The sequence below is a fragment of the Penicillium bovifimosum genome, assembly GCF_028826915.1.
Source record: "Penicillium bovifimosum strain IBT 22155 chromosome Unknown utg000005l_segment0_segment0, whole genome shotgun sequence".
Classification (NCBI taxonomy): domain Eukaryota; kingdom Fungi; phylum Ascomycota; class Eurotiomycetes; order Eurotiales; family Aspergillaceae; genus Penicillium; species Penicillium bovifimosum.
This window is the reverse complement of record NW_026622714.1, coordinates 3,013,589-3,039,085: the sequence shown is the minus strand read 5'-3', so window position 1 is coordinate 3,039,085 and position 25,497 is coordinate 3,013,589. Positions and strand designations below refer to the sequence as shown.

Below are 25,497 nucleotides of genomic sequence, written 5' to 3'. Positions count from 1 at the left end.
TTTTCCAAGTGGAAAGGAATAACTTTCACACGAGGTTGCGTGCCGTGTTCCCCTTTTTCGCAGTTGGGCGGACAAGGGGCTCTGTTAGGAAGGGAGTTCCCACGGATGAGGCAATGAGACCCAGTTTTGTCTCAGCTGGGAGGGCGAGGCGGGACGAATCATCGTGAGTGTTGGTGTCTGGAAAAGCCTCCAAGTTCCATCGCTGGACATAGCGTGATGCAGGGTCCACTTGGTTCCCCCGCTTGGCTGGACATAATTGTACAGTTGTACGCAGTACTGGCTGTTGGTTCGTACAGAATACGTACAATGTACAGCCTTCGGTCTTTTATGAATCCTTCTGGCTGACTCTTGAAATAACAGTCTAACCTTAAAAGGGGTTCCACGGTTGAGGTAGGCACAAGAGTATAGAAAAGTTTACATAGTATTAGCATTAGAATGAATAAAAGATGGACCAGATGGAGATCAAGTAAAAATAAAAGTGGTTCTCACATCGAGAACTGTGTCAAGGGGACCCACGTAAATTAAATAAAAAAGACGAGAAAAAAAAAAGCAATCGAAACAAGCATTTTGGGGTTCATTTGGAGCCTCTTTTAAGTTGCACAATTCCCCCAATCGCTAATTCGGTCTCGTTCAGTCCCCTTGGTATTTCTCAAATACGAAAAAACAATCTAAGAATAGTCTTTTTAAGACCTTACTCCTTCCTCTCTTCTCCCCTGATTCTTTCCCTCTGACTCTTTTCGTCTTTCGTCTCAGCCCCGTCTCTCTCTCGTTTATTCTTTTTCGACTGGCTGTTGACTTTCATTCCACCCCTTCGTTCATATCGCCTAATTTCGCATCTCCCCATACCATGAAATGATTCCAACATGTCTATCTTCGCCTACTTACCACCGCTGCCGCCGTTCCTTTTCTCGGCCCTCGTCGTGAGCGGTCTCGCCTCCAAGGCTTTACACATTGCTTTGCATTTTCACTCATTACCATTCCTCCTCCTCGTTCTCTACTCGCCAACCCTGATTCTACCCGATGTACTGGTCATTATAGCCGTGCGGGTGTTGTTGCGTTTCCCTGCGCCGGAAAATAAATGGCAATGGCTCTCGACTGTGGTGGGTGGGGCACTATCGTATGTTTCCCCCGAATGTCCTCGGTCGAAGACAAAGGAAATGAGTTTGTGGAACCATTACTAACGTCAGAATCAGCCTGATCACATGGGGTGCCTCGTCCATCCAGTTCGGGTTCTTCATGCAGACCGGTGCCGAGGTCGCCTGGGCAGCTGGCGGTAGCTTCCTAAGCGACCCAGCAGCGATGAAAATCCTCCTCAGCGGTATCTCGACAGTGACCGCTGCGGCCACTGTCCTCGGATTGGTATCGTGGTTGCTTCATTCGCATTTGTACAACCTTATCGGACTTGGGTTGCAGGCAATCCGAGACCTGTGCATGGGAGGATACAACGCCCGTTATACATTGATCGCCGCCCCCAGCAAGTCGTGCATGGCCTTTACCGACCTCCGATCCCTCCGTCGCATTATTCCCGCAGTCATAATCAGTGTCTCACTGCTTTTCTTGGAACTCAGTCGACCCGCCATACCGTATGACCATTTATCCGGAGCTCTCCCGCTGACGCTACTCGAGGCTTTCCACCGAAAGTCGCCTACAGTGGAAGGATGTCGTGAGCCTGCGGTGCCGTTCCCCTTGATGGTCACGGATCTTAATGGCGAAACCCGTCCTCAGTTCGAACCGGACTCGTCCTTTGTGGAACAATGGTCACGAGCTAGCTGGCTCCCCGAGAACCCGCCCCCGGGTTTCACCCGCTGGCATCTCAGCCCCAACGAGCGTGCGGAGAAAGACAACCAATTTGCTTTTGTTTGCGGTGGTGATGAGGGTGGATTCTACAACCCGAAGAATGATCCGCTCATGATTTCGAATTTGGGCGGTGACATCTACGAACCGCTGAAAAAAGCCTTTGATGAGCACTCCGTTCAGGTCAACCATGTAATTTTATTAACACTTGAAAGTGGTCGCAAAGAGCTTTTCCCCATGCAACAGGGCACTCCTATGTTTGAAGGTCTCCTCGCCTCCCACAAGAAGCAAAATGTCAAGGAGGCAATCGATCGTCTGGTGACAATGACCCCGGTCGCTCAGCAGCTCACCGGCGAGTTTGCAACCGACAGCAACGGAACCAAGGTCGACCTGAGCCACTCTCCGTGGAGAACACCGCCACAAGAAGGAATGGGAGGACTCAATGTGCGTGGCGCTTTGACGGGTAGCTCCTTGACCTTCAAGAGTATCTTGGGAAGCCACTGTGGTGTCAACCCTTTGCCAGTGGATCTTCTGGAGGAGTCCGGACTTCAAATCTACCAGCCATGCTTGCCCCAGATCTTCGATCTGTTCAATGAAGGCAAGTCGCAATCGCCGCAGCGCCGCCAAAACGATTCTCAGACCCAGTCCGAAGCGCTCAGTCATCCTTGGAAGTCCGTCTTCATGCAGTCGATTACCGACAACTATGATCGCCAAGACATCCTTAACCAAAACATGGGCTTCAAGCATAAGGTTGTCAAGAGTGACCTCGAATCCCCCGACGCGAAACATAAGGTACAAGGCAAGGAGATCAACTACTTCGGATACGCTGAAAATGAGCTTGCGCCGTACGTCTTGGACCTCTTCGAGGAGGTTGCAAACAACAAGACACGCATGTTCCTTTCCCACGTCACCAGCACGACTCACCACCCCTGGGGCACACCAGATGACTTTAAGAAAGAACCATACATGAGCGACCAAGGAAACATCAACCACGACCTGATGAACAACTACCTGAACGCCGCACGATTTGTCGATATCTGGCTTGGTGACATCATGAACATGCTTGACAAGACAGGCATTGCAAACGAGACTCTTGTCGTTGTCGTCGGAGACCACGGTCAAGCATTCGGCGAAGACAACAAGGAGATGACGGGCACGTACGAAAACGGCCATATCAGCAACTTCCGCGTGCCTTTGGTCTTCCACCACCCGCAGATGCCTCGAGTGGACATAACTGCCAACGCCACCTCCCTCGCCATCATCCCCACCATCCTCGATCTCCTCGTCGAGTCCCACTCGCTCGACGAACGTGACTCCGAGATCGCCTCCGCTCTTCTTCCCGAGTACCAAGGCCAGTCGCTCTTGCGACCATTCCTCTCCTCCGTCCAGGAACCGCTTCAGCGCCGTGATCAACCCCAGCCCGAAGCGCACAAGGGCGCGGACCAGGTTGAATCTCGGTCTCAACCAGATGGCTTTTCGAAGCGACTTGCCTGGAACATGGGACTGATCAACGCCGGTGGCTCGATGCTCTCGGTCACCTCCGCCGACATTCCCTACCGCCTCATCCTCCCTCTGAAGGATGACTTCGAGTATACCTTCACCCACCTCGGCGAGGACCCCGGAGAGAAACACCTCACGAAGGCATGGACTCTGGAAAGTTTGATCGAGGCAGTCGAACCCAAGTATGGCGAAGAGTCCATTGCTTGGCTCAAGGATGCCGAACAAGTCGGCAAGTGGTGGGTGAGCGAACAGAAGCGCATCTGGGGTTACCGGGAAGCCTAGTCATATCCCGGCTTTCCACCAACACTAAAGACGAATACCAACTCCTGCCCAGACTATGGTACTCTTCCTCGTTTATATTGCATCACATTCCCCTCCTTCTTTCCTTTGGCCCTTTGCCCTTTCTTACATCTCATGATATCTACCACATTTGCCTTTGAATCGGCGTTTACTCGGAGTCATCTGTTCTTCATTTATTTACGCCCTGTATGGTCTTCAACCTCGATTCTCCGAGACAATTTCCTGCGGCTGAACGGCCTTTTGTTTCCTCATGTTTCCCACGTGAATCTGCATCGAGCGTGATTGCCATGTTTTTATTCCGACTCCTTTCTTCTGCCCTTGAGATTCCCCTCCATTTTGGCTACTGTACTTGTATGGAATTGGAAAGAACAAATCATTGTACATAGCTCCGGAAAGCCACTTTCGGTATTCTGGTGACTGTCTTGTTCGTGGGCTATTCTGCGTTGGATGGCTGATTGGCCGGGTATTCTATCTAAGTCAATCTAATCCCTTCCATTTGCCTGAGAGAGTTCTGACTGCATTGTATGCAGTGCAGTATCCGTCTTCGACCCTGAGCCACAATGTTTTCCGGACTTTAGCAGTGAGATACGAGGATCAAGCATGACACAATGGTACCTAGGGGTCAACTTCCCTGTTTACTTGAATATCCGTCGTACTATCGTACAGATAAACAGTGAGGCTAATATCGAGCCCATGGATGCATTCGCCTCCTAGCTGGCCCTAATCTCCGAGTGGTAATGAAGTTCCCTATTCTGGACGAATACTGGTTCATTTCTAGCAGTTAACTACATCGAAGATAATAGTCTATAGCAAGAGTCAAGACACAAGAAAGCAAGATGTAATGAGGATCAATCGAACATGTCCACAAACAAATTTGCCGAAGCGCATGGCGCACTCCAACTCCAACATGTGTATTTTGCCCAGTCAGGTTCCACAGAGGCCCAGAACCCCATGCTCCACGCCAATGTGAGATACCTAATTCTTGACGAAGAGTCGTATCTTGGCTACGCAGCTCTTCACCGATATCATTGACCCCATGCATATCCACGAACAGTCAGTTCGTGAGGATTGCGGCCCATTCGAAGCGGGATGGGCAAAGGCGCACGACAGGGTCAATAGAAGAGCCGGACCTGATAGAAGAACCGGCCAGGCCAGATTCTAATTAGGATTCAAAGAAAGTACATGCACAGACCGTGTTCATAGATCTTGGGTTTGCTTTTTTAGTCCGTAGGAATCTCCACCCTCCCCACAACCCCTGGGCCCAACCCTGGGGGTCTGGACCCTTGGGTAGATAAAGAGTCATGGTCGGAGATGCTCCGGAGGTAGTGACCCCGATACCGGGAGAGGTCGAATCTAGGGGAAATAAAATAAGAATTGGGGAGATGTAGATCATGTGTTCACGAGACTGAAGAAAAAGTGGGGAGTGGCCGGAAGCTCCTCATTGAGTAAGGAGCTTGGAAGGTTGGGAAAATGGAAGACTCTGATGGTCACGAGTTGCTATAAAAAAGAAATTCCGATTAAAGGTAGTCAAATAAGCTATTTCGAAGGTTCTGGACTGGAATCGATTTTCCCCGGGGGGCCCCGCATTTCGTATGAAGAGTCGAGGTAATAACTACCTTATCTGAGATCTAGTTGCGATGAAACAAGGTTTGTTTCTTCATAAATAATAGATGGTGATATAGTATTCGATCTAAGATCTGAGTATAAAAAGAACAGTTCATGAATTGGCCAATGAATCCTCATCGCTTCGGCGATCGGACAGGAACAGAACTAGGACTTTAATCTGCGATCAGCTGACTCCGGATACCGTTGAGGCTGACATTCTCTAAGAGACCGTACACGTACACGTTTCCAAGGGGGAGATTGGAAAAGTCCAGAGGTCACCTGGAGCATCGAGTGGCGTTTGAAAGTTCCCCGGCTTTCCAGACCCCCGGGATTCCCAAATAAGAAATCCGAACCCTTAAATCATGTTCTGGGGATAGACCATCCCTGATTTTCAAGGCTTGCCAACTTCTCTGAATATGACTGTTGGTTCATGAGGCAAATCTAAACAAGCCGTACAGGGATCGCATCAAGAGAAATCCAGTCTGTTGAATCTCATTCCTTGTTGCTGTCAATTCATAGCATAGCCAAGTCTCGTAACTTGTATGTGTAGGTCGTCATTCTATAATTTTCCATTTAGCCAGATTAGAGAGGGTTGCGTATGCATTGCCACGGCCGTTTGGCTTGCATTCTAAGAGGTCTGGACCAAAAATATCCCGGTCCAGGTCTGGATTTCCTCTTTGGGCGGTCCTTGGGTAGTTTTCTTCTGCTCACGAGGACACATCGTGAACCTAGCGCCGTGGATGGCTCGGCTTGACATGCCGGATGCCACAAAAGATATAAAAACAGTGTCCATTCTCCAGTTCCTGGCTCCTCATCAATTGATTCATCCATCGTCCTTCTTGATCTTTGAAGTCCATCTTATACCATCTATTAATATCCTATATCGCCCTTCCTATCACTACTCTCATCTAATACTTTAATACCTTACATCACGATGTCAGTCGCCATCGAAACCGAAGTTCCCACCGCTCCTATGACCGCCCAACCCGTCGTGCTGGGCCACAAGGCTAGAATCCCCGAGTTCAGTCTCGCCGGCAAGGTGGTACTGGTCTCAGGCGCCGCCCGCGGTCTCGGATTGACCCAAGCAGAGGCACTTCTGGAAGCCGGCGCAAAGGTGTACGCACTCGACCGTCTAGAGGAGCCGGTATGTTCAAACTCCCCTCGAATCTAGTTCACACTCTCCATCCAATCTATCACGTTCACTTCGAACAAAAGCTAACAAGTCAATTTCTGGTCACCAGGCCCCGGAGTTTGCACGGATTCAGCAGCGCGCAAAGGAACTCGGCACAGAGTTGCACTACCGTCGCATTGACGTGCGTGACACAGAACTTCTGAACAGCGTGGTTGAGACCATCGCCAATGAAGAGGGTCGCATGGATGGTCTCGTTGCTGCCGCAGGTATCCAGCAGGAGACTCCGGCGCTCGAGTACTCGGCCCAGGATAGTAATAGGATGTTCGAGGTGAATGTCACGGGGGTGTTCATGACCTCCCAGGCTGTGGCTAAGCAGATGATTCGCTTCGGCAATGGTGGTAGCATTGCGATGATTGCCTCTATGAGTGGCACCGTTGCCAATCGGGTACGTTTCCCGACCCCCTTCGTCTCGTCCTACCCTCTCAACTTTATCTAACAATTCTTTTCTACAGGGTCTGATCTGCCCTGCATACAATGCCAGCAAAGCCGCTGTCATCCAGCTTGCTCGCAACCTCGCCGCTGAATGGGGTACCTACAACATCCGCGTTAATACCATCTCCCCCGGCTACATCGTCACCTCTATGGTGGAAAACCTGTTCATCGACTTCCCCGAGCGCCGCGAACAGTGGCCCAAGGAGAACATGCTTGGTCGCCTCTCCCGACCGGAGGAGTACCGTGGCGCCGCCGTCTTCTTGCTTAGCGATGCTAGCAGCTTCATGACTGGCAGTGATCTGCGCATCGATGGTGGCCACACCGCGTGGTAGATGTGATTTTGGCTAATATCCAAAATTTTGCGTTGTCATTCACTGCGTGTGACCATCTTCTTTGGCTCCTCATTGCACGGCGTTATCTTCTTTTGTTGGTGGAATAGCGAAGCGTGGACTGTATGGGGGTAATTTTCTGATCCTTGCTTTCTTGGACGGCGATAATTGGCTCTCGAGTCTTATAATGACGTTAGACTACAGATCGGATAATGATTGTTATGGACTTATTACATTTGTTATGGTCAACTTGTTACTCCAAAATAGTGTTTAGCTGCATGGAAATCTTGACCCACTTTCATTGATCGAAGATATTAACGTGGCACCTAGGTAGAAGTCACACGCTCGTTGCCCGGCACGAACTCCCGAGTCCCATTTATCCCTAAATACCCTCCAGCCAGTCGGAATATACCAAGGCGTCTGGGGAAGCAACCACCTGACCTCACGACGATCTCCATTTCAGTTCGTATTCAGAGATCAACCAAAGATCAGAACAGAGAGACGCACATTCAAAGAATCAAAGAAGAATCTGCGCTAATTCTAGGAAAGAAAACCTCGTATTGTCGTGTGATGTGTGATGTACTCGTCATCAGTGTAGCCCAGAATAGTCGAAATGCCATTCTCCGTACTCCGTACAGCCGCCAAGAACCGCGGAAAAGCTGGACTCGGCTATTTGTGTTTCTTGCTTTGTTTCCCTGCATGTCCTGCACTTTCTATTGTGTCCAAGACAACTGTCTCAGACCATGGATATGATCTCAAGGCCCGTTGGAACTTGGTGAGTTCGTGTACGTCAACTGCGCTAATCCCAGCTCTAGAAATTGTTCTCTCCGCGGCTCACGATTCCGCCGTTGACGATGAGACCTTCCCGTATTAGCTCAGGACACTCGGCCGCCGGCTTTGACTCGTCGATTTGTTTTTGAAGTCGAAATAAAGCTCGCCGGGCTGAGCAAATGGTGCTCTCGCCACAGAATCCAGTCCCCTCAAATGGAGCGTGGAGACCGTATTGCGTCACGGACTTAACCTTGGTGCTCTCGTTTGATCTTTTGGTTTCTGGTTTTTGGTTAACAACGCGTTCTTCTGGTGGGTGTTTATGTTCTTACAGACTGCTGGAGACCTGACATGTTCACATAGATTGCAGTCTGTTCTACTACAGTAACTTAGTTAGACCAAGTTAGTTATTGTTGGATGCCTGAGACATCAAAATGTAATTGTAGTCACATGTTCGATAGCTCTCTATCTTCTCCTTCTCTTCCTCCTCTCGCCTTGTGCGAGACAGTCAGTGTTCTCTCCATTGATATTTGATTCTTCATCTATATCGCGTCTCTATTAGTTATGGCTGCCTCGGCCCTTCCGCTGTAGATCACAAACCACCCTGTTGCTTCGGCTTATCCAACCTTGTGGGGCTTGATAACCACGGGCCCGGTGCTGGTGGCTTCGGCCTGATTTTGAGCTGTTATTTATGACTGGCCTTTCTCTTGCCAGGTGTAGGACTAGGGGTGTTCGTCTCCGGCGGCATCTTATGGCCCTCTAGCATCAAAGTATCCAGGATGCATGAATCGATACAGGACAACTCACCCTCGATCAAATTCGAAGATCGGATCGGGGTAGTTGTGCAGCTTGTAGCCTTGTGCTGCCCAATTCCAGCAACCAAAGACGCAATTATTTCTATTTAGAGATCTCGTTCCTGCAATCGGGTCCACCTCGGGACCTCGGGAGTCGGGACCCAAGGGCTCTCCACAGTTCTACGGAATACACAGTCCGAGACTTGTGAATCACAGCCCTAGGGCGTTGGGTTTTGATTGGATCGATCTGAAATGAGTCCACTCTTTGGCATCCACCTGGGCATGAGACATGGGCATAAAAATGTTGCATTAATCGTATCCAACGAAGGCTGAAATATGGATGCCTATCAGCCCCAGGGGGCTGAGATCGTAAGATACAGACTGCGTATAACGATGTCAGTCAATTCCAATCAACGTCGTGTCAACCGATGATCGAACCGATTCAGGACATATGAGCCCCTGCCCAGCCTCGGCGCCTATACACAGTAGAAGAGAAGATGGAATTGCGTTACTTGCATCACTGCCTAGATAGAGGGTTACTTCAATGTTACCACCAAGGCAGAGCTCTCAGCCTCGCTGTTATTTGACATTACTGCATACAACATTATTCAGAAATTAAATCACAGGCCTTGAACATGCCTCGGACAGCCCCATTTTCTAGAAGATCGGAGCCTTGGCTGATCTTCCGGCGGGCCCGGCGCATAAGAACGGAGGGATCCCCCTACTGATTGACAGGAGGAATCACAACATTGTTGTGCGCTATCCCTGCAGTCTGTTGTGATACCGTCATGAAGGCTTCTGCGCTACTTTCTATTGCTCTAGGTGTATTGCCTGGTAAGTGCACCTTCCCTCGGTCGCAGGTCTTTCGCGTGTGGGGGTAATTCCAGCCACAGCGTCCTTTAACTTACTTTAAATGGTCGCATACGCGTGCGCAAAAACATTGCCATCAGAAACCTAATCATTACTTTCCTTCAGGCGCAATTGCTGTTTCCGGTGTCAGTCCCGATATCACATATGCCGGTGTGCAACGAGCCCTTCCCGACGCGCCCGACGGGTACAAACCGACAGCCGTCAGCTGCCCAGCAAGCCGACCGACAATCCGCAGCGCGGCGAAACTCTCCCCGAACGAAACATCATGGTTAAAAGGCCGCCGCGAAAAGACCCTTCCGGCGATGAAGGAGTTCTTCGGCCATGTGAACGTCGGCGATTTTGACGTGGTTGGGTATCTCGACAAACACTCCGGGAACTCGTCAAACCTTCCCAATGTCGGCATTGCCCTGTCCGGCGGCGGATACCGTGCGCTGATGAACGGCGCCGGTGCGGTCAAGGCTTTCGACAGCCGGTCGTTCAATGCGTCGACCGCTGGGCATTTGGGTGGTCTGCTGCAGTCCGCTACCTATATTGCTGGCTTGAGTGGGGGCAGCTGGTTGCTGGGTTCAATCTTTATCAACAACTTCACCACAATCGATAAGCTGCAGACGCATAAGGCAGGCGCCGTATGGCAGTTTGGGAACTCGATCATCAAGGGCCCTGATACCGGTGGTATCCAGCTTTTGGACTCCGCCAGCTATTATAAGGATCTAGCTGAGGCTGTCGACGCGAAGAAGAAGGCCGGCTTTGAGACTTCACTCACTGATATTTGGTACGTGGTTCTTGTTCGTGGGGGCTGAAGGCATGCTTGCTGACTTGGGTATAGGGGCCGCGCTCTGGCCTATCAAATGTTCAATGCTACCGGTGGTGGTATCAGCTACACCTGGTCGTCCATCGCCGACACCGCCGATTTCCAAGATGGAAACTATCCCATGCCGCTGGTTGTTGCAGATGGACGCAATCCCGATGAGCTGGTGGTTGGCAGCAATTCGACCGTCTATGAGTTCAACCCGTGGGAGTTTGGCACCTTTGATCCTACAATCTTTGGTTTCGTCCCGCTTAAGTACCTGGGCTCTCGGTTCGAGGGGGGGCTTCTTCCTAAAAATGAGAGCTGCATCGCTGGCTTCGACAGTGCTGGCTTCGTGATTGGAACTTCCTCCACTTTGTTCAATCAGTTCCTCCTCCAGATCAACACCACCACCCTCCCCGACTTCATCAAAAGCGTTTTCAACAACATCTTCTCCGAGCTAGACAAGTCGCAAGACGACATCGCCGTCTACGACCCTAACCCATTCTACCAATACAACAAAGAATCCTCGCCGTATGCTGACCAGACAGCACTGGATGTCGTCGACGGAGGCGAAGATTTGCAGAACCTCCCCCTCCACCCTCTCATCCAGCCCGAGCGCCATGTCGACGTCATCTTCGCTGTCGATTCCTCGGCAGACACCACATACTTCTGGCCCAACGGCACCTCCCTCGTTGCGACCTACGAGCGCAGCTTGAACAGCACTGGAATCGGCAACGGCACCGTCTTCCCCGCCGTTCCAGATCAGAACACCTTCGTTAACTTGGGACTCAACACCCGTCCGACTTTCTTCGGCTGTGACACCTCCAACCTGACCGGACCTGCGCCTCTGGTTGTGTACATCCCCAATGCCCCTTACACCTTCCACTCCAACGTTTCAACCTTCCAGCTGTCTACCGACGACCAGCAGCGCGACAACATCATCCTCAACGGTTACGAGGTCGCCACCATGGGTAACAGTACCCTCGACGCCGACTGGTCGTCGTGCGTTGGCTGCGCTGTGCTTAGCCGCTCCTTCGAGCGTACGGGAACCACCCTCCCGGATATCTGCAACCGGTGCTTCGATCGCTACTGCTGGAATGGCACTGTGAACTCCACCACACCCCACAACTACGAGCCCAGTTTCTTCCTGGCTGATAGTGCTGCCTCCGCAAGTCTTCCTACTGTGCTGTCCACGATCGTTGCTTCCGCCGTGACGATTCTCAGCTTTGTGTAGTGTAAGATGGAGGTTTCAGTCTTTCTTCTTTCTTTTCATGCCAAATTCAAGCATTTTGATCTTGATCTATGAGATTTTTTTTTCTTTCTTGTCATATTATATCCTTTCTCCGGGCACGGTCGAGGTGTCATCAGGCCATCGTCGTGTCCTTTTCTCTTCTAGATCTCTGGGTGTCCTGTATTGTCCTGTATCCATCCGTAGTCATGCATAATGCGTCATTCCATTATTCGCTCATGGGCTACGTGATACACCATTGGTGATGATAACCTTCGTATTGACACTCTACCTTGGGAATTCAAATATTGATGACGTGCCTGATGTCTACTTCGTATGGTTGATACATGGGGTTGTATATCAGTTCCAAACAACTTGTCCTGCGTGAATTCTATCAAGCTTCTGTCCCAATATCACATAGATTCAACAAGTTACAAAGTCAAGCTCCTGATGGGTCTGCTGTCTGCCTCTTGGTGCATATTTATGCCTTGGCACTGCCTGGTCATTACTGGGGGTGATCTCCATGTTGATTTTACTAACTGCATATCCTGAGTCACTCTAAGTAACCGGTGGCATATAACTACAGATAATTCAAAGATTACATACAAATAAGTCTCTTTACTCTCTTCTAAGGCTCATTGTAACTCACTGTGTTGTACTAGTTATTGGTTGTTTTGAATTGTGTAGACAAAGTCACGTGCGTTGCCATGGAGACGCGCGACAACAATCAACCTCGGATCGACCTCCACCTCCACAGTGATGATTTGCTTATCCATGCTTCATTTTCATGCAACCATTCGACAACCCCCGGTAACCTGCGACGACAGTTTTCGGGCCAAGATTTTTTCTCTGACCGATTGAACCCGCCATGAGCGCCGCTTACCAAAACTGACTGCGACAACCACACAACACACAACGCGCAAAAACATCAGCATGGCGCGCGCTGCGGTGATCCCTCAGTCCCCCGCGAAACGGGCGGGACGGCCATCGACCAAATCCACAGCTGCGACCGAGGCAAAGAAGAAAGCACCTCGAAAAGTGACACCCGCACCACGGACCGCAACCCCCGCTCTCGATACCGATGCGGACTCCGATGATGAACTGGGCTTCATCACAACGAAACCGACGAAACCTAGCGGGCGACCCCCGGGCGTCCAGCTACCAAGCCAAAAGTGGCCGCGACAGCTCGAGGAAAGAAGGCTTCTTCAGCGCCTACGACCGACGAGTCAAGAGGCCAACACAATGACAGCAAAGAGCAGCTAGCACAACAAGAGCCGCCAAAGAAGCGCGTCGGAAGACCCAGGAAGAACCCACTTCCAACAGAAGCTACCGCGTCCAAGCCTGAGGTTGCGCCTAAGCCCAGGGGACGACCAAGAGCGGGTACAACAGCCAAGGCCCCCGCGACTCGTGAAACGGCGGCATCGAGCAGGCGGACGCGAGCAGCTGCTGATACGACTGAGACGAAACCGAATACCATCAAAATTGCGACTAATTCGACCACCATGCGATCGAATCTTCTGCGTGGACCCGCTAAGAAGAAGACAGTGAAATTCCAAGACGTTGCTGGTTCTGACGCCGAGGACACCGAGCCCGAGGTTCCCCCTGCTGGCCGTAGGCGGGTAGCCGCTAATGGTGCAGGTGCTGGCAAGACCGGTCTTGCGGCGACCCCCGTCCGCAAGGCGGCTACAACTACTCGCGGAAGAAAGCCGGCGGCGAAGAAGGCTGCGCCTCAACCGTTGTCCCCTAAGAAGGCCAAGCAAGTGGCCAAGACATTGTCGGCATACGCAAGCTCCGATTCAGAAGACGATGAACTGAACACAATCAAGGATGACACTAAGCAATCCGTCAAACTGCTTGTTCACTCGCCCGTGAAACATGGGCTAGGGACCGCCGGACTGAGCTCTCCCGTGCGGAAGATCAACTTTACCCCCAAGAAGGCTACCAGCTTTGTAGACGAGAATGGCGAGCCGAAACTACCAACCCCCAAACACGGATCAGAAGGCGTTGGCCTCAATTCTCCAGTCAGGAAGATCAATTTCACTCCCAACCGCAGCCAGACCACAATCGCAGACCACGGCCATCTCGCTCTTCCACCTGGCAATTCAGTTGTTTTCAGCGACTCTATGTTCATGTCTAGCCCTGCTAGAAGGCCACCGCAATCATCACCATTCCGATTCTCCATCAAAGAGACCCCTAATCGCGGGGTTTCCCTTTTCCAGGACAGCGTGAACCCGATTTCCGCCCCTGATTTCACACCTGGACGCCCTTCTCCGCTGAAGATGTCACCGAAGAAAGGGTTATTAGGCGCTTCTTTCTCGCAGTCGCCGTTCAAGGCTTCTACGGCAGCAGCCCCGGCTCGAACCCCTTTGTTTCAAAGCCCTGCTAAGAGGATAGCCTCGCCATTCAAAAGCTCAATGTTTTCAGCCCGTGCATCAGTCAGTGAGCCCAAACCAACCGACAATGATAGGACTCCGACCGAATCAGTTGAGCTCGATGAAACGACCAGCCCTATTGCTTCGCCAAGGGAAAGCCACTTTGACGAGACTGATTTCCAGAGGGACACTGAAATGGTCGAAGATGTGGCTCGAGACATCTTCGGAATTGAGCTGTCTTTTAATGGAAAGTCATCATCGAGCCCTCCTGAGCGGGGAGATGACGTGGCTACCGAAGCAGCCCAATGTTCAGAGGACGAACTAAATGCCGATGATCTGTGTGCGGAGGTTGAGGCTGAGACTGAAGCCGAGGGGGACTCAGGTCCCGAAGAGTATGAGAACGAACAACTTCAGACTGGGGATGAAGAGCTTGAAACCATTTGCTTCGATGTCATGGAAGATGCCAATATGGCTCAAGCCCCTTATGAGCAAGCTCCTCAGGAATACTCTGAAGTCGACGAAGATTCTGAAGAGACGGAAGAACTGGAAGAACACGACCAACCTGAATATGATGAGATTGATACTGTTTGCTTCGATACTATGGAAGGTGCCAATATGCCTCAGCAAGACCCTTATGGGCGAGACCTCCAGGAATACTCCGAAGCCGACGGAGATCCTGAGGACACGGAGGAACACGACCACCTTGAATACGAAGAGGCTGATACTATTTGCTTCGATGCTATGGAAGATGCTCACACTGCTGCAAAAACTTTCTGTGACGAACAACTACAGGAAGCCTCGGAGTCCGAGACAGACAAATACATCCAAGATGAGGCTGATTATGAGTACGAAGAGCTTGAAACAATCTGCTTTGATGCCATGGAAGATGCGCACGTCGCAGGGGATGACTCGCATGAAGCAACGGCCCAGACAACAGATTCAGTGATGGAGGACATGAATGACCCCGAAGAAGAACTGGCCGAGCTGGAGAAGGAGATTGAGAATGAAGAGCTTTATGACCTCACTACTGGATCCCGACTCCAAGAATCAACGCCAGAGCCCACGATGGCGGAAATGGGGACTCAAACACAAATGGAGGAACTTGTTTCGCCTCCAGTGTCGCCATTTAAGTTTGCTTACAAGGAGGAGACCCAATCGCCAGCTGCTTCGAATTATTCACTGGAAAATGAAGGCGAAGGCGAAGGCCAAGATGACGCTATGAAAGACCCCCAGGAAGAGGACCAAGTCATGAGCGATAACATCGAGGTGGAAGACACCGAGCCTACACCCATCAAGTCTGAGCTTTCTACAATCCACTCCCAATTTGCTCCGCCACTTGAGAACATTCACGTGGAGGATATCGCGAGTCCGCTCCAAGGAGAGCAAGCAATCCCTTCGCCACTGCTGAGTCCCGCAGTCGGTGAATCAACGCCCTTGTTCTTGAATCGCCCAGCCAACATCGAGAATGACACTGGATCCACTCTCGATGCCAAGAATGCCAAGAATGATAACATTGACATGCCCCTGCATGAAGCAAATAGCCCGACGCCAAGCACTCAGTTCAACAGCCCTGCGTTGATGGCACCGAGTCTCTCCAACACTCCCAGCCTTGTCGACCAGCACCAATCTCCTGCCAAGCGTAGCTTAGGCTTCACGCCGTTGGCACAGAAATTTAGCCGGTGGGAACAGGATACCCCTTCTCAGGCTAGATCACTCCGGCCGCGTCGCCGTGGTGTTTTCTCGTTGGTAGGACCCTTGGACCGCACCAACACTGAAACTCCAAAAGACTCCGGTGGTGTTTCCTATCCCGATCTGTCAAGAAGCCCACTGTTGAACACTCCATCTTTGTTTGCTGAATTGCCACTCCAGCCACAAAGTGACGTGGCTGGGATGAGCCCTGAGCATGAGCAAACTTCACGGCGGTCTTCAATTTACGAGGGCAATCAAATAATAGAATTGCCCTGCAGAAGCACGGATATCTTCGAGGATCCTGATTCGGGTTCGAACGATCTGGAGCATGCTCTTGCTTCCCAAGCCCCGCAAGAACGAAACAACGAGCTTGATGCAATCGAAGACAAGGAAAACCACGGCCCTGCAATTGCCCCGTCGACCCCAATGAAAGTTCACCGCGACGAACTTCGCACTATCCACACGGTATCAAAAGTGCCTTTGAAAGCCGAAGGCGACGTATCGCCTCTCAAACTGTCGCGCAAGAGAGGTCTGTCCCTGTCGAGTACCTCTCCTACTCGTTCTTCCCCCCGTGTTCGCAAACCAGCCTTCATGACGCTCAAGGACAATGCCCCTGTTCTGACTCCCTCCCGGAAGGTTCCACGGGCGAGCAAAAGCCCAACACCCAAACGACGCTCCATCACGGCTCGACGTAGTAGTGGGAAGGCACCCGTGATGGCTTCACCGAGTGCAGCCAGCCCGGCTAAAAAGCCTCGTCGTAGCCTGCCCGCTGAACAAAAGGCTTTGCATGGCGCGGTCGTGCATGTGGATGTCCACACCACCGAGGGCGAGGATGCCTCGGGTATCTTTGTGGAGCTTTTGCAGCAAATGGGTGCCCGTTGCGTGAAATCCTGGTCTTGGAACCCCCGTTCCAGTCTCTCACCATCTGATGGTCCGGAGCTCAAGGATTTCAGGGTTGGCATCACCCACGTCGTGTACAAGGATGGTGGTCTTCGAACTCTGGAGAAGGTGAAGAAGGCAGCTGGCCTGGTTAAATGTGTTGGAGTCGGCTGGGTCCTCGAGTAAGTTTCCATTCCTATATTCATTCAATTTGTATTTCTAACATCTTCGTTCTAGCTGCGAACGCGAGAACCAATGGCTCGACGAAACTCCCTACGCGGTTGACAGCTCCATTGTCCCACGCGGAGGCGCCAAGCGCCGCAAGAGCATGGAGCCTCGCGCACTAAGCAACGTGAACGGCACGCTCGTGCGCGTTTCCGAGTCACCCGCTCCATCTGCCGGTCGACGTCGCAGTGGTGTCAACCCAGGCGCCGTCGAGGGTTTCCGAAAGATCACACCTCCAACTCACAAGCAACCGGCTACACCCCCACAACAAATATCTGCTGATAGTTACAAATTCCCCGCTACTCCAGGGTACAACTTTGCCAATCTGGATGCCATTGGCATGTCCCCTGCTACTCCCGCCTTCCTTGGAAATCGATCCAAGCTTGTGCAGCAGTCTTGCCCGCCGAAACAGACAAATCGGGGTCTTTTCCCGAGTTCTAGGCCTACTGGTCGTCTGTCTGATGAGGGGGATGATGAAGAATCGAGGCGTCAGCGTCGGTTCCGCATGGAGGCTGCACGCCGTAAGAGCCTTGTTTACAAGCCTGCCGTTGGTAGCCCGCTTGCTCCATGATTTGGTTTAATCGTGTTTTATTTGATTTTGTACATTCATACCCGGTCACTGTAAATATGGGGACTATCTGTTTTGCTTTTCTCGTGGCGAGCTGATCAATTGAATTGTTTTTGTGCATATCTCAGTTTAAACTATTCAATCCCAGTACATCTGCATGCATATTACACCACAACGCTAGGTGACGGTAAATTGGGTGCTGAAAACAGTTACGTGCTCAGGGTAGACGCTCAGATGTCTCATAATGGCCAGCCTTGTCCGTTCTCCGCTTGTAGCCGCTTTGCCAAAGTAGAATAGTCCATTTTGGTGCTGAATCCTCTTCTATGATTGCCATACCAAATCATCAATACTAGTCCCTAAGTCCCATCTCCTATTGTAAATGTTGTATCCTTGAGCAAACACCAGGCTGTCTTAGATGACGAATATTTCGAAACCAGCGCAGTTATTAGGAACATATTCCAAGTTATTGATCTTTGAGAAATTGCAACACATGAACTTTTGATTCAAAGAAATAGCCGAACATCTCTAGTTGCTTCGAAAATCGGACATGTCGTATTGAAATCCGTATATGATACCAACGAAGTTTCGTCCAAATCATGGCAATAAGAAGGCTAATCCTGCGACTCCTCACGGTAGAACCCAGCAACCAAGAACGCCAACTCCAAAGCCTGCTTCTCATTTAAGCGCGGGTCACAGAAAGTCGTATAGCGCTCTCCAAGCCCCTCCTCAGTCAAGCCACCCGCACCACCCACACACTCAGTAACAGCCTCGCCAGTAAGTTCAAGATGCATACCACCAAGGAACGAGCCGGCCGCGCGATGAATCTCCAACGCCTGCTTCAACTCGGACAAAATATCCGTAAAGTGACGAGTCTTCACACCGGACGGTGTACTCTGCCCATTGCCATGCATAGGATCACACTGCCAGACAGGAATATGGCCGGAAGCCTGCACAGCGGCGATATGAGCCGGCAGGAACTGAGCGATCTTGGCCGCTCCATACCGCGAGATCAGGGTCACTTTGCCGACCTCGCGATCCGGGTTCACAACGTCAAGCAGCTGTACCAGCTCCTCGGGGGCCATGGTGGGACCGATCTTGATACCGATGGGATTGGCGATTCCGCGGAAGAACTCGACGTGCGCACCGCCGAGCTGGCGCGTGCGATCCCCGATCCAGAGGAAGTGGCTGGATGTCGCGTAGTAGCCTAATCCGGCGGTTGCGCCGCTTCCTGGTTCGACGGGGTGGCGGAGGAGACGGGTGAGAGTCTGCTCGTATTCTAGGGAGAGGCCTTCGTGGCTGGTGAAGATGTCGGCTGTTTCGAAGCCGCGGTCTTTGTCGATTCCGACTGTGTGCATGAACCGTAGAGCATCTTTTACTGCGGTCACGGTTTTGGTGTATTGCTCTTTGATTGAGGGGGTTTTTACGTGGCCGAGGCCCCAGTCTAGAGGGGAGTGCAGGTCTGCTAGGCCTGAGGAGAGGGAGGCGCGGAGGTAGTTTAGGGTTGCTGCGGAGTGGAAGTAGGCTGAGACTAGACGGGATGGGTCTGGTTGGCGGGAGATGGGGTCGGCTGCGAAGCCGTTGATGTTGTCGCCGCGGAAAGAGGGCATTTCAACCCCGTTCACGGTTTCTGTTGGACTTGAGCGTGGCCTGGGGTTGATGTTAGATTTGTGATGATGAGTTCGATCGACTGGTGGAGTTCCTTACTTGGCGAACTGGCCTGCGATCCGAGCAATGCGGATTACGGGCTTGTTGGCACCTAATTGGTGAATTAGTTGGGAGCTTCTTTGCTTTTGGTGGGGTTATATCATACCCCAGATGAGAACCAAGCTCATTTGCAGCAAGAGCTTGACCTTGGCTTCGATCATTTCCTGATTGCAGTAATCGAAAAGCTCGGCGCAGTCGCCTAGGAATAACATGAGTCCGACATATCTCGTTTTATGGATGTTTTAGTCCAACATACCACCTTGCAAAACGAATGCTTTGCCCAATGCGACATTTCGGAGATTCTTTTTGAGCCTGATGATCTATGATGCAGGTGAGGATGAGATCTGACATCGTGTGTCGGAGTGAAGAAGACATACCTCTTGCGGGGTCACAAGAGGAGGAAGCTTCTGTAGCTTCTCTAGTGAATCCTTCAAGCCTTGGGCATTTTCGTAGACGACGTCTTGCTTGATGGGCTTTTGCATCCAAGCTATGAGATGGTTAGTGATATCGAATTGGTTAGGTCGACGGTTTGAATTATTTGCTTCTTACAACTAGGGCTCCATTCAGCCATGGCGAATTGATCCCTCAAGGTGGGGGTATTTTAAATGATCGCCGGAAGGGATGGTCCTCACTGGAATCAACAACAGAGAGATACAGGCAGGAATGTCTCGACGTGTGGTGACAAGAATTGATCAAGCAGTCTCCCTAGAAGTGCACTTGGGCCGAATAAGTATCAAAGACTCGAGTATCAAACAAAGAAATCTAAAGTTTGAGTGGACGTGACCTCGGCAAACGCCAAGGCGGGCGCTTATTTGCGGAAATCAGATGACTCATTAGATACATACCTTATTTACTAGGCGGAAAGGCTTGCTTCCTCAGGCCACAACTGCCTGTCTGCTCAGATCGTAAAAGTGGACCTGTGGACAATGGCATTGTCATACCAAAGCTTTACAGTTTGTGACATGGAAAAATTGTACACGTAGGTCTCTGAAGCTAGACCTAACGACTTACGACGATAAGGTTCTGATCTGTGGGGAAATTTTCCAGGATGAGTAAAGTCATGATCTCTGTGCGTCAACACCAAGGAGGTTACTGTAAAACGCATATGTAGAACGTGTATGTGAACTCGCGGGCAGTTACCATAACCCCGGACTAAACTTATATTCCTGCAGGGCTATTTAATAATAAGTCGGACCACGGAAGCAGAGGAAAGGGGTCAAGTCAAAATGGGACGTAATTTCAATGCTGACCGGAACACGAGTTAGCCTAAGCCATGGCGTCCACTGTATCCAATGTGGAAAAACACGAGGATATGGGACGCCTAGCGGCGAGAACCTTGAGCTGATCGGGCCGAGCAGGCGAGCCTCGCCAGCCGCGATTGGCCAGGTCTCGGAACTATCCGTAGCGTGGCCATCTGCGGTTAGCGTGAGTGCGTTGGATTTGGCTCGGTTTGCGCTAAGGCAGGCAACCAAGGGCCCCTCCACGGCTCAAGAGCCTCAATTGGATTTTTATTTTGGGTTCTCGGCTCCTAAGGAAACATACTTAAGGTATTCAGGAGTCAGCATGTTCGTTCCGTTCGCTTTTTCCCGTCAATTTCTCTTCACCTCTCCACATCCTATACTCTTCGAACCGCTATAATGCAGTACAAGTTCCTCACTGCTCTCTTCCTGGCTACCACAGCCCTGGCGGTCCCTACTGCGGACTCCACACCCACAGAGTCGAACTCCGAAATCACATCTTCGGACTACGATAACTACGATGACTTCGATTACGATGACGCCTATTACGGCGACTACGGCGACTACGGCGCTGACCTGCTCGGCGATATTCCTCCCTCCATCATCGCTGTCATGGCCACAGCCATCCCGGCTTCATGGTACAGCGATATCTTGGACCCGGCCTCCCGCGACTCAATCATGAGCGACATTGCTGCTGGAACACTCCCTGCTTGGTACAATGCTTTGCCAAGCAGCGTCAAGGCATGGGCTACCGCAGACTTTGTGGGCGGTTTTGCCGATGCATCGGCAACTGCTGAGAGCAGCCCAACCAAGACCGCTGGCAGCAGTCCCATCGAGACTGGCTCTGGCAGCCAGACTGCTGCTCGCGAGACTTCTGCTTCTTCTACTGAGACTCCTTCCAGCGAGTCTTCCACCGAGGCTTCTTCTAGCCAGGTTTCTTCCACTGCTGTTGAGACTACTACAGCTTCATCCACCATCGTCGTCTCTAGCACTGCAACACCTTCCCCCTCTTCTACAGAGTCCACCGGTGGTGCTCCTGCTCCCACTGGCGCCGTTGCCATGGGTGTTGCTGGCGCAGCTGGTATCTTGGCGCTTGCTCTTGCCCTGTAGAGCATTTCTTCATTTCTATACGTTTGTCATTGTTTATACCTGACTCATTAGGTTGATATTATACTTCTTGTGCATAATAGAATCCAAAATATTCCAATTCTTTTAAAAGTGCAGTGGATCTACAGACCAACAATAGTTGCGTAGAATGGGTGGTTGTGCTATCTCATGCCCTGTTGCTGTCGTTCATTTAGAGGATTGCATGGAAGGAGAAGTCGCACCGTCGTCAGTGGACAACAATTACATTATTTACCCCCGTTCGATCACCTGAACAAACAATTACGTCATCGCCTAACTACCGTATGTTAAAAAAGACCCCGGGGCTTATCAGTGACGTCGTGTTGTCAACACCAGCATCAACACGTCTCAATTAACGCCAACTCCATCTCCCACCGCAGACCAATAACGCAGATATGTCTGATCCGATACCATCCGCAACAGCCGACCCAGGCGCCGTGGATCAAGCTCACCCCTCGAACGCGGAGGACCGCAAAGCCGCCGCCGCCCTCTCCTCCCTCAACACAAATGAGATCACTACGGAAGGCACCCCTGCGGGCGCACAGATTACTGGAGACCAGGAGGCATTAGGAAAAGCTATGAGTAGGCTTGAGATAACAGCTGGACAGAACTCAGCCGGAAAGCAGGCGGCCGGGTCGATTGGTGATCAGGTTAGAAAGAAGGCGGTTAAGGTTGCTCAGGCTGATATCACACTACTGGTATGTTGCTGAATTGAATGAGTTTCTTTCCGATGCATTCGCCAACAACCCCGTTAGGTTGACCAGCTGGATTTAAGTAAGACAAAGGCCACGGAGTTGCTCAAGGCTCATGATGGAGATGCTACGAGGGCGATAAAGGCGTTTGTTGCGCCACCTGTGCTTGGTTAAGGCCGAGATTACTCCCGCCATGGCTGGCTTATGATTTTATGATGCAAGACTTGAATGAGTCGAATGATAACGCAACTTGTTTATATACGTGTTAGGAGTCGCTTGCCAGCTGGGTGTCTATGGCGTAGTGTGCAAGTGTACCATATCCATTATCACGACCCGACCCAATATATCATTCCTCGTCTTCCACATCGTCCCCTTTACGCTCGATCCCTTTACCTTCATCGATACTCCACAACATAAACCAACCAATCAAAGCTTCAACAGCCAGCGCCCACCAGACGGCCCCAACCATATTGTATTCAAGACCCAGACCCAACCCCCAGCCACCGAGGAATGGCCCCAGTGTCCGAGCTGCGCTAGAGATACTCTGAGCCACTCCGTGAACCGTACCTAGGATAGATGGATCCGTGACACAGTTGTTGACCAGAATGATAGCAGCAGGTAGAATGAATGTCCGCGAGATAACCTGCAAGGTGATGACGAAAGTAAAGGAGGGCCAAACAATCCATGTTATGCGAGGCAGAATAACAAGGAAGGGCATCAACACATAGGCGATCTGCGAAAATGGTAGGAAGACTCGGAACGACGTGAGGGTGCCGAGTTTCGCCTGGACCGCCGGGTAGAGGAAAATTTGGAGCGGCAGTCCAATGAACCCAATGATGGCGGTCGCGAGGCCGACCCGCGAGGATGGAAGACCCAGTCCTCCGCCGAAATGGAAAAGGCCTTGCTGAGAGCCCTCTGGGGCACGGGGGGCGGGCAAGAACACGAACGTCATGGAGTTGAAAGCGCTCGTGTGGAAGGCGAGCAGGAAGTGAACGAACAGAGTCAAAAGGATGTTGCGCGTCCAGATCTGACGCACCTTTGATCTTTTGGGCGGTCGGGAATGCACGCGAGAACGGGTTGGAGTTGATGGTGTAGACAAGGTACCGACGCTACCATCCAGATAGACGGAGCCGTCGTTGCTGGAGCGTGGGAGTGGACGGTAGTGTCGGTGTTTTCGGGTTAGAGCTCTTGTAAGCCGCTTGCCCAATTGGCGACCCCAGTCCTTTCTATAACGTGCGACTTCATGGGTCTGGATGGATTATTCGTTAGCAGGGATATGAGGATGACCAATCTGGACAGAAATGATCTCACCTCATCGAGACCGAAGAATACTGCCAAGAAGGAAGCCAATATGAACATTGCACTTAACACGTTTGGCAATGCATATGGCCAGTGCTGCATCCACCAGACACCTTCTTTACCCCCAAGCAAAGATCCCGGGCCAAAGATCTGCGGAAAGCCGTTGACGGGGTCGGCCAAGGTGCCTCCCAGGATTGGGCCGATGATGACACCGATATTAAAGCACATAGGCAGGAGCAAGAATGCTCGGGATTGAAACCTGAACGATCAGTTAGAGAATAGGTAATACAACTGTAAGTAGTAATCGGCTTACCTTTTCTCGGCTATGATCTCCGCAATCAACGTCCTCATCACTCCTATATTGCTGTTTAATACTCCACCTAGAGTCCGAAAGACCATGGCCGTCGCAAAAGACCGGGAGAACCCAAAACCTATACAAGACAAACAAGTGCCCATCAATCCGATCAAAAGCACTCTCTTGCGCCCCATCCAGTCGGCATCAGCCAGCCGGCCCCACCAAACAGCCGTGATGAACTGCGCAGCTGTAAAACAGCCCTGGAGGATACCCGCCTGCTCCGAGATCTTTGAGTCCGGCAAAGATGGATCAAATGATTTCAACTGATAGAACATGTATGCCTGCAGCGAAGTCTGAGTCAACGGCTCCGACAGCCGCGCGAAGGTCAGGATCGCCAGTTGGCCCTTCTTCGGTAGTGAGCTCCATGTCACTGGTTTCTCCTCGTCCTCTCCATCCGGTTTGAGCATGTCGTTATCATCGTGATTGCTATCATCGCGATCACCAGAGGGAATATGTCGGTGACTGGTTATCAGCGGCGCGGTTTCTAGTCTCCTTCTCTGCTGAGAGACGCCTTCCAGAGCTGGGGCACCATCGCTCCCCAGATCGCTGTCGCTATCGGAACTTGACAAGTCTGTATAATAACCTGTCAATTCAGAGGTATCCAGAGACGTGTTATGGACATCTTCTGATATCTGGTGGCGGTCTTGGCCGGAATGCTGGGGCGGGGAAGACCGCATCAACAGAGATCCCGGTTCGGGAGGATGTCACGCGAGGAGGGTTGCGGGGATGCCGACCGTACAACACAGCCGATGAGCTTAAGTTTAGGATTCTCGCGGGATTTTACTAGTCTGACAACAGACCGGATACTTGTTGGATGGGGGAAGGTAGAGGTGAAAAATCGGCATCACACTATTTCACCGAGTATGGCGCGTCAATGCGGAGATCTTGCCGACTCCCGAGTAAGGAGGATTTGGGGCCCATCACAGCAACAAGATACTCAGTCGACAAGGAAAAGCACTTATTCTAATCCATACCCTTACATATTGGCATGAGGAGGGTCTTCATATTTTAAGCTGTCATAATCAACCTTGGAAATTTCACCTCTCGACCTGGGCGATCCGTCAGATTCGTTGAGGATGTTTATATTCGTCTTGTTGAAGACACATAAATTGGGTGAATATAGGGAAGATACCCCAGGAAATAGTGTAAGATCGCGCCGATGGTCAAGTGGTTACGATGCCTCCCTCCCATGATTTTATGGTTGCCAGGTGGCGGCCCGGGTTCGAATCCCGGTCGGCGCACATCTTTTTATTTTTTATTCTTTATATTTTTTCGATACTGTGTAAATCACGGATGGCATCATACGGGCAACTGTACCTACCCTTCGTGGCTACAGTAGATGATAGTTGGCTACTCTTGAATACCGCTTTCTCTGGAAATCTGCCATACCGCCATGCTTGTACCAACCTGGGATAAGTACTAGCTCCTATGAGCATCGAGTAGCAGTCGTTCGGTTGTATTGGGTCATAACCATCATCTTATTGATTCTGCAGATGTAGGATTCAGGATATATCTTGTGTATTGGATGGATTGATCAACTAGAAGCCGTCAGGGGGCTAGGGTGTTTTGGCCAGTGCACGGAAGAGTGGTTCTTCTGTGCCGGTCACATGCCGTAGCCTTCAACACAACACATCTAGCCCTGACTCTCACGCCTTGTGGAATCTGATTCAATGCCCTCTCGGACCTCATGTCCCCCTCGACTACATGTATGCAGCAGTGCAATCATATGGATGTTTGAGTTGTTTCTGC

The 25,497-nt window shown here is 51.2% G+C and overlaps 8 protein-coding genes across 8 annotated transcripts; 6 read left to right on the top strand and 2 right to left on the bottom strand.

Annotated features, from left to right (window-relative positions):
- Positions 1–863: 863 nt before the first annotated feature.
- N7515_006351 (uncharacterized protein) lies at positions 864–3,576 on the top strand (the record flags this gene model as incomplete). Its single annotated transcript, XM_056667095.1, has 2 exons — positions 864–1,117; positions 1,194–3,576. 2 exons carry the CDS (start codon positions 864–866, stop codon positions 3,574–3,576), a joined length of 2,637 nt encoding a protein of 878 aa, XP_056520691.1.
- A 2,557-nt stretch (positions 3,577–6,133) lies between these two features.
- Positions 6,134–7,155, top strand: N7515_006350 (putative short chain dehydrogenase; the record flags this gene model as incomplete). The annotated part of the gene is made up of 3 exons (XM_056667094.1): positions 6,134–6,343; positions 6,441–6,776; positions 6,844–7,155. 3 exons carry the CDS (start codon positions 6,134–6,136, stop codon positions 7,153–7,155), a joined length of 858 nt encoding a protein of 285 aa, XP_056520690.1.
- A 2,347-nt stretch (positions 7,156–9,502) lies between these two features.
- On the top strand, positions 9,503–11,608 carry N7515_006349 (lysophospholipase family protein; the record flags this gene model as incomplete). Its single annotated transcript, XM_056667093.1, has 3 exons — positions 9,503–9,548; positions 9,690–10,356; positions 10,411–11,608. The coding sequence occupies 3 exons, from the start codon at positions 9,503–9,505 to the stop codon at positions 11,606–11,608; spliced, it is 1,911 nt and encodes a 636-aa protein (XP_056520689.1).
- A 927-nt stretch (positions 11,609–12,535) lies between these two features.
- On the top strand, positions 12,536–17,338 carry N7515_006348 (uncharacterized protein; the record flags this gene model as incomplete). The annotated part of the gene is made up of 3 exons (XM_056667092.1): positions 12,536–12,774; positions 12,834–16,724; positions 16,780–17,338. 3 exons carry the CDS (start codon positions 12,536–12,538, stop codon positions 17,336–17,338), a joined length of 4,689 nt encoding a protein of 1,562 aa, XP_056520688.1.
- A 608-nt stretch (positions 17,339–17,946) lies between these two features.
- Positions 17,947–19,610, bottom strand: N7515_006347 (3-deoxy-7-phosphoheptulonate synthase class II; the record flags this gene model as incomplete). Its single annotated transcript, XM_056667091.1, has 6 exons — positions 17,947–18,982; positions 19,040–19,091; positions 19,146–19,238; positions 19,296–19,359; positions 19,417–19,526; positions 19,589–19,610. 6 exons carry the CDS (start codon positions 19,608–19,610, stop codon positions 17,947–17,949), a joined length of 1,377 nt encoding a protein of 458 aa, XP_056520687.1.
- Positions 19,611–20,676: 1,066 nt separating this feature from the next.
- N7515_006346 (uncharacterized protein) lies at positions 20,677–21,387 on the top strand (the record flags this gene model as incomplete). Its single annotated transcript, XM_056667090.1, has 1 exon — positions 20,677–21,387. One exon carries the CDS (start codon positions 20,677–20,679, stop codon positions 21,385–21,387), a length of 711 nt encoding a protein of 236 aa, XP_056520686.1.
- Positions 21,388–21,797: 410 nt separating this feature from the next.
- Positions 21,798–22,268, top strand: N7515_006345 (uncharacterized protein; the record flags this gene model as incomplete). Its single annotated transcript, XM_056667089.1, has 2 exons — positions 21,798–22,100; positions 22,158–22,268. The coding sequence occupies 2 exons, from the start codon at positions 21,798–21,800 to the stop codon at positions 22,266–22,268; spliced, it is 414 nt and encodes a 137-aa protein (XP_056520685.1).
- A 172-nt stretch (positions 22,269–22,440) lies between these two features.
- Positions 22,441–24,425, bottom strand: N7515_006344 (putative MFS multidrug transporter; the record flags this gene model as incomplete). The annotated part of the gene is made up of 3 exons (XM_056667088.1): positions 22,441–23,343; positions 23,406–23,652; positions 23,707–24,425. 3 exons carry the CDS (start codon positions 24,423–24,425, stop codon positions 22,441–22,443), a joined length of 1,869 nt encoding a protein of 622 aa, XP_056520684.1.
- Between the last annotated feature and the right edge of the window lie 1,072 nt (positions 24,426–25,497).